The sequence below is a fragment of the Lygodium microphyllum genome, chromosome 6 (genome assembly GCF_053477565.2).
Source record: "Lygodium microphyllum isolate KBCC chromosome 6, Lygodium_microphyllum_v1.1.10, whole genome shotgun sequence".
Taxonomy (NCBI): domain Eukaryota; kingdom Viridiplantae; phylum Streptophyta; class Polypodiopsida; order Schizaeales; family Lygodiaceae; genus Lygodium; species Lygodium microphyllum.
The window spans coordinates 17,740,387-17,748,178 of record NC_141140.1 but is presented as its reverse complement, the minus strand read 5'-3'; the positions used below and the strand labels follow the sequence as shown (position 1 = coordinate 17,748,178).

The 7,792-nt window shown below is 39.9% G+C and overlaps 1 protein-coding gene across 2 annotated transcripts; it reads left to right on the top strand.

The window, feature by feature from the left end:
- The first annotated feature begins 1,405 nt into the window (after positions 1-1,405).
- On the top strand, positions 1,406-5,943 carry LOC148034334 (uncharacterized). 2 transcript variants are annotated; one of them, XM_087679288.1, is made up of 5 exons: positions 1,406-1,561; positions 1,650-3,110; positions 3,197-3,329; positions 3,458-3,542; positions 3,641-5,943. In XM_087679288.1, the coding sequence occupies exons 2-5, from the start codon at positions 1,957-1,959 to the stop codon at positions 3,844-3,846; spliced, it is 1,578 nt and encodes a 525-aa protein (XP_087535414.1). In that variant the 5' UTR covers positions 1,406-1,561; positions 1,650-1,956; the 3' UTR covers positions 3,847-5,943. The 2 variants fall into 2 exon arrangements, with proteins under 2 accessions (XP_087535414.1, XP_087535415.1); XM_087679289.1 differs by having other exon boundaries at positions 1,422-1,561; positions 1,641-3,110.
- Positions 5,944-7,792: the final 1,849 nt, after the last annotated feature.

Sequence of the window (7,792 nt, the reverse complement as noted above, 5' to 3'; positions counted from 1 at the left end):
GTTACCCCTTTATCAGAGAGATAATTGAGGACAAGCCTGTTAAGCTTGTCAAGATCTCAATTGACCAAAATTGTATAGATCTATTTACTAAAAGCCTCTCAAGTAGCAAGGGGAGGGTTTTGTCTTTCTTAGGAAGATGGTGGATATTGAATGACATGATATCTTTTTCTCATCCTGTTGTACTTCATATACATGTATATGTTATTACTTTTTTCTAGTTCTCTCCTTATTAGAGGTACATTTGCCTTTAAATGGAAGGTTATTGGGGATAAAGCCACTTATGTTTACACTGCTTATGTATTCACTACACTGATAGTACTCACACACTTGTACATTGCAAGTTGTGGGTGCCTATCGCTATCACTATATTCTTTATTATTTCAGGGACTAACAAATAAGGGAGGGCCTGTCACACATTGTGATTGTTGGAGTTTCTACATCTTGAGGCTCTCTCTCTTGCTCTCTTGCTCCATTTGTTATAACTCATACTTGCATTGCTTCCACTTGCTCATGCTCCCACTCGAGCTTCTTCTTTCACACGGGAAAACACTAGCGTAAAGCACTAGGAGAATCTAGGTGCAGATCACCTAGTATGGCTTATTGCTTCATCAAAGTGGTGGAATTTTATACAATAAAGTATACCCTTTGTTAATAACAAAAGTTTGTCATTTGTCCTTTATTGTTAGCTATCACATGGGCTCCTCCCTTTGTTACCAAAATGCAAATCAAACAAGTTGTGGCCTCAAGAGCTCATAAATTGTGTAACTCGTGACTAATAGGCCAGCTGGTTGTCATAGTGGTGATGTGATAAAGACATTGGATTTCCCAAGATTGACATAGAAGAGCCAGCAAAGGTTCAATGAGCCCACTATCGAGTGAACTTCTAGGGAGAGAGCCTCTCGGTAAAGCCCAAGTGTAGCAAGTATAGGGGTAGGGATTATTGAACTGGAGTGAAGCAATGTTGAGAGGGTTCCGCCTTGATGCTCCATGATAGTGTTTGTTAGAGAGAATGGGTGAAATTGAGGATGATACCATGGACGTAGGGCTCTCTACATCCATCTCATTTCATTTGGTTTGGAGCAATTGTGATGTTCGAGTCGCCCTACCTCAAGAGGGAATCCAAGGGCCTCGAAGATACATCCTCCTCTTTTCACAACCTTCCCATTGGAATTCTTCGAGAAGCACCTCAAAACACGCGGTAGAATCCTCTTTCCACGACTTTCCCATGGCCTCCTTGTTTAATTATGTGCATGTTTTCGGAAAAGTCAGCAATTCATTGTTAAGTTTGAGAGGGTGTTTCGTTGGACCTTCGTTTTCAGAACTTTCTCGTTTGTGTGTGTGGGATGCAGCTGGTGGCCAGGGACGTCATATTCGTCACTCACGCGTCTACAGCTGCTGCTGCACGGACAAATCCTTTTCTCATGTTCTTTTTATGCCAGATGCCCTGGATCCGGCAATCACCGCTCTCCTCTTTCCTTGTTCCTCGCCTCTCCTTTCTTCTCCGTAATACAGTATATCATGTATATGTCTGCGCTCTGCAGCTCCGTTCATCATGAGACAGGTAGTGGATTCAACATACAACAAGCAAGCAAACTTTTATAGACTCTTTCTTTCTGTCTACTGCACCTGACAGTGGACAGTTTCTACAGGAGTACATCTCGGAATCGTTTTCTGCGACCATGAAAATTGAGCCGTCATCGGACATCCATGGAATGCAGCACAGCAGCAGGTTTAACCTGCCAGAGCATCTGCACTTTCCTATGTTTCCTTAAGCGGTCTGAGTCCTGACAAGCTTAAAGTCTGAAATCCTCATTTTACATAAGCTTAATGATCACGATTTTCTAGCTGCTAGCTAGCCTACGTTTTTCAGACTGCTAGATAGCTTAAAAGGCAGATTAATGTTAATTCTTGGCTTATCTAACCTGTGTTGAAAGAGCATTATCAACCAGATAGCCGATGGCAGACGCAAACAATAATGCTTTAACACCGTTTTCCTCTTCTTCCTCTTGTTCTTCTTCTTCACCTCCTCCTCCTCCTCCTCCTACATCCTCATCTTCATCTTGTTCATCTTCTTCTCCCGAGTTCTTCAATGTTTCTCAGCAACATTTCTTTCCTACTCCATATAGTACAGCTTTCATGTACCGCTCTTCACCTCCTCCCTACCCTCAGCAGACCCGTGCCTCTCGAGAATCCGCCGCCAATCTTCTTCGATCAACCCCTTCTCATTGCCGCTCAGCTTCTCAGCCAGCATCTTTATTCTCCGAGCTTACTTTTCAAGGTCCAACATTCAGTCCGACAGCTTCTGGTGCATCTGTTCCAGTTGCTTGCAGCACCGCAGAGGCGCCTCAAGTGGAAGAAGGTTCCTTCTCGTCTGATTTCCTCACGAATCGTCAACAGTTAGAAGCCCCCTGCCCAGGCGTCGTTGTTCCCCCTCTTCCGCCACTCTCGCCTTCAAACAACAGCTATCAGACGCTCTTTAAACGAATCAATGCCGATGTGACACACAACGTCAATCCCAACCCTTTAAAGGGATCGGGCCACAGGAGAGCCCTCAGCGAAGGTCCATTCAAGCTGGACAGCAGATTAAATTCTTCATTGGAAGAATTTTCAGCTAATCGAGAACAGCCAAAGAAGGGATTTTCCATGGAGAACGAGAAATATGTCTCAGAAGTAATGCCCAGGGCTGCTGCTCCTTTTTCTGTGTACTATGGCATGGACAGTATGGAGGAAGGAGACGCTTCTGACAATGAGGAAGACTGCGATAGAGAAGGAAGTGAGAAAGGCATGAAGATCAGCACGAGGGATCAGAGTATAGAATCAATAAGCGATGTTCCTACGGCAACATTTTGTCAACACCATGCCAGGAGTGCTTCCATGGACAGTGCCACTTTAGGAAAACCGATGGGTGAGATTCTGGCTCACGGATCAAGTGCTCCAATCTCACCAGAGACGAGGAAACTTAGACACGGACATAGTTGCTCTTTGGATGGTAGGGTCAATCTGCAGCTTGAAATTGCGACTGGAGAGCTTGATGAAGTTGAGTTGAAGAAGATAATGACTAATGAAAAGCTTCATGAAATAGCGGTCTTGGATCCGAGGAAGGCCAAGAGGTAGGCATTTGACATGTACTGATGCTGTGCGGCAAGGTTGGTAACCGTTGTTCCTTCTCATTTTGATTCCGTCATTATGCCCGTAGGATCTTAGCAAACCGTCAGTCTGCCGCACGTTCCAAGGAGAGGAAAATGAGATACATATCTGAGTTGGAGAGGAAGGTGCAAACTCTACAGACAGAAGCCACTTCCCTATCGGCTCAGCTCATTTCCCTCCAGGTGGAAAATCTTTTCTGCATCTTCCCTTTTCCAACTCCGGACTTTTCTCTGTCAATTTTAAGCATCCGATGAAGTTTTGCGGCATTACGCTTCATAACAATCGCTCTGCTTTCTGACTCTTTTGACAGAGAAACTCGACAGGACTCTCAAATGAGAACAACGAGCTCAAGATCAGGCTACAAGCCATGGAGCAGCAAGCGCAACTCCATGAAGGCGATTTCTTTTCCCCCACTCTCTCGATAGTCTTGTGCATAAGCTGTTGTCGTCGTTCTTGATCTCAGACTTTGTGCTTTATGGTGCCTGTGTTTCAGCTCTCAACAATTCATTGAGGGAGGAAGTGCAGAGGTTAAAGGTAGTAGCTATACAAGTGGTTGAGGATTGTACGCCAGATCAATTGGTTTACAGGCCTGTGGTCCAGCCGCAGGAAGAGAGATTGCAAATACAGCATCCACAGTTTTATCACGCGTTCATAAATGCCTTTACAGGAGTAACGACTCCGTCTTCAATATTTCTGTAAAGTGACTGAAAATCCTGATATTTGATTGTGGACCTTGGTCCTTGGCACAAGCCAATACATTCCGATAGTGGTAAAATCTGGAGCGTTTAAAAGAACTAGACCTGCTAGAAGGAAGCAAATCCAGACTGCGACTCTATATTAGCTTCTGGGCCTCCCTATGAATTGTTTTCTCAAAGTCGATCAGGACAAGAGGTTTCAGAAGTTTAGATAGGACGAGGCATGCCACCGAAGATAAGACCATCGGTAGGGTATATTGAATGCACAATGGACTTTGTCCACTAGTGTGTATTATCTATCGCCCACGTGCAAGTTACAAGAGCGATGGACACCGCCACTGGCCTACCCAAAAGGTGGATGGACCTAAGAGTGCTAATATTTCACAAGAAAAAAACGAGATGGAGCCTTGCAACATAAAAAGAGTGAGGGTAGGGTTTCCTTCAACCTAGAGCTTATTCATTTTGAGAAAATTCTCTCTCAATTTTTTCAAAGGAGAGTAGAAATTTCTCAAATTATACATAAGTTTTTTATATTTATGTATTTAATATCATCTCAATAAAAGCTACTCCCTCATATGATCAAAATGATTTACTCTCTCTTCCTTACATTTTTTTTCCAAAGCCTTGGATATGGTAAGTGGCTTGGATTAGTCACATCTACCAACCCCCTAATCAATTATTCAATTCTATGCAAATTTTGATATACTTTTGCATCACCATTCTCACCTAAGCAAAGAGAGGTTCCAAATATATTTTGGATAGGTGATATGATGCCATGGGAGATTGGTAGAGATTATGGATGAAACCATTGCACTCTTTTGTGATTAGGAGGTGAGTATATTTGTTATAGGAATGTGCCTTCAAAAAAACTTGAAATCAATCAATCATAAAATGAGATTGTGGGCAAACACATCAAGCATTAAGAATGTTGAATGTCATAAAGTAGGAGAGGTTTTTGATGCACTCTTTTGTGATTAGGAGGTGAGTATATTTGTTATAGGAATGTGCCTTCAGAAAAACTTGAAATCAATCAATCATAAAATGAGATTGTGGGCAAACACATCAAGCATTAAGAATGTTGAATGTCATAAAGTAGGAGAGGTTTTTGATACAAGGCAAGGTGCTGTCAATTAATCAACCCGCTTTACCGTTGTCGTGTTGCTACGCGCACATCGTGTAAAAAAATCAAGAGTGGCTTTCTTGTTGATTTAGAGTGCCAATACCATTTTAGACATTAGTGTTAGTATCCATGGTTTAAAATATTAGATTTTTGGACAAGTTTAGCTAATTTATGATATTTTGGGTATTATCTCTTGTAAAAATCCATAAAATTGTAGATAACTTTTAGATTAGGATGATATGTAAACGAAAGCATATAACTTTCAGTTATTTTGAGAGGATTTTATGTAAAAAGAGAAATTGGTGAAATCGCGATCATTGTTTTTAGGTAGTAAACAACACTCCGAAGAAGTGAGAGATGGAGTGATGTTGAATTCTGGCCAGGTATATTGGTATTTTATCCTCCCCTTCAAAGCCAATGGAGACATTAGATTAGCGATCTGAACAACATAGAGGAATGTATTATTTTATATATGTTTTTGTTTACAAGAGTTTTTTCTCATAATGTAAGAATAAATTGACACGTTTATCTTTGTTAGTATTCTTATACATTTTCTATTTATTCTTGTGAGTATTTTTCTACGCCTTCTATTTCTTCGAATCCCTTCTATTTTGCGGATTGATTTGGGGCTGTTTTTTTTAGTTATATTCAGAGAATTTGCTATTATTAACAATGTTCTTTTAATTCATTTCTTACTCTACAGAAGATATCTTGTCAAAATAAGGAAGTATTATGTGTCCCTATGATAGGGCAATGTTTATAGATCATTCATAGATACTTAGAGTTGAATTAAGAGGAGTTTTTTCTCTTATTTTTTGATTATGGTAACTTATCCTTATGAGGAACTCAATTTGAAGCTCTTTTGAAGCAAATCTCTTTGCTCTACAAGCCTTGTAATTGACTTATAAGCTTTTGTCCCTAACAGTCACAATGAATGTAATCATGCAAAGTTGGTTCATGCTATGGCATCATGTATGAATGATGGGATGCAGAGTTGTTTATGATACATGACATCATACTATACTTGATTTTTTTTAAAATTGCTATTACAGTTAAGAAAACAAGTTTGATTTGAGTTAGAACTTATGAGATAATATTCTTGTGATCTTTGCTAAGAACATGTAATTGGAAGCTCTATTAAAATGTTTAAGGACTCAGCTTGAAACCTTCAACCCTTCTCTTATCTCTATCATCTCTGCAGTCTAAGCTCTTGAACCCACATACACTCTTTTTTCTCAAACCCTTGTGATTGACCATGAAGTACCTCTTGGACATTTAAACATTCACTGTAATCTACTTACCTCTTGAAGACACATCTCCATCTATCTTATCTAGTTTTCAACTCATAAGAATGTAGCAATGGTTTGATGTCAATCAATCATCGAAAGCAGTGGGACGTTGGGTGATAGTTATATGAGTTAGATATGATGTATAGTGAGTTTACAATATAGTAAGTATAAGTTTTATGATGCTGGAAAAGAGGTTGCATATAGTAAGGCGACAATAATGGATAGGGTGTTGAGGCTATTGATGATGTGGCAGTAGTCGTGAGATGGAATAGATATGCCCATTAGAGGGAGAACTAATGGTTGAAACATGTAAGGGATGGGTTGACTGGTAGGAAGCTTATCTATTTATACATCCAAAAGGATCCTCCCAAGTTAGGGTTTTGCTTATGGGACATAGAAACTCTCTAGGATCATGCACCTATTAAAGAACCTTTCCCTCCCCCCCAACCAAAATTTTGAGAAGGTATGGTTTGTGGCATGCCAAGTAATTATGGCTCGAAGAGGAGAATGAAAAGGGATAGCTAGATCCATCAATGTGACAATAGAAAAAATGAGAATAAGTATATAGGTATGATAGTAAGGTGGTGAAAGAACCAGTAGTGGAAACAACTAATCCATCAAGAGGTATTATGCATAATGAGATGTAAATAATAATTCTTCGTGATGAGATTGGGCATGTACCAAGTTGTCACTTGGGTAGTGTCACTCGTGAGGGAATTGTTCACACACCCAAGCACCTTTAACAAAGACCATAATGATAATGTAATGCAAAAGGGAGGTATAACATGGTAGGGAGGCCAATGTCAAAGACATGTCGAAACCTATAGTATATTGAGGAAGGGTAGAAACCTCCCCTCAATCATGGATGTTGGAAGATGAGTCCAATGTTAGCCAAGAATGCAAAGGCATAACCACCAAAGTAAGAATCCACGTATCATGAGAATTAAACAAACTAGTAGTGTGGTAAATGTTGGTTAAATGATAAAAACAACTCAACTGAAAGGAAAGAAAGATGAATGCAAAGATAAGGAAAAAAGATGCCCAATCTTAAGAGAGAAGATACTACCTCTTATCTCCATATTGATGGAGGTAATATCACTAAGGTAGGAACTAAGAAAAGAAACCTTTAGCCTAGCTAGGACCAGTAAAATACTTGCAATGTTAATCCTAACTAAAATACAAAACCTAGCATTAAAGGATCAAGAAACAAACATGCATACGATATGTTTTAAATCAAGATACTTCACATGATGTGTCAAATGAAAAAGGGACATAACTAAGTGTTAGATGCAATGCAAGTAAAGGGAGGAAGTGTGGAGTAGAAGACTTAAAAAAGTGTGGCTAAGCCTATAGGAAACTTGCCTAAGGTTTCTAAGGATAATCTAGGATGTCTAAGAAATTAGCCTAGGGAAAAATAATAATCAAACTAGTTAGAGATGTCATGATATACTAAGCGAGGGAAAGATCTAGGATCCACCACACTAGTGACCCACCAATCAAGCAAACCAAGCAAGTTATTATAGTCTTAGGTGACCCTTTAA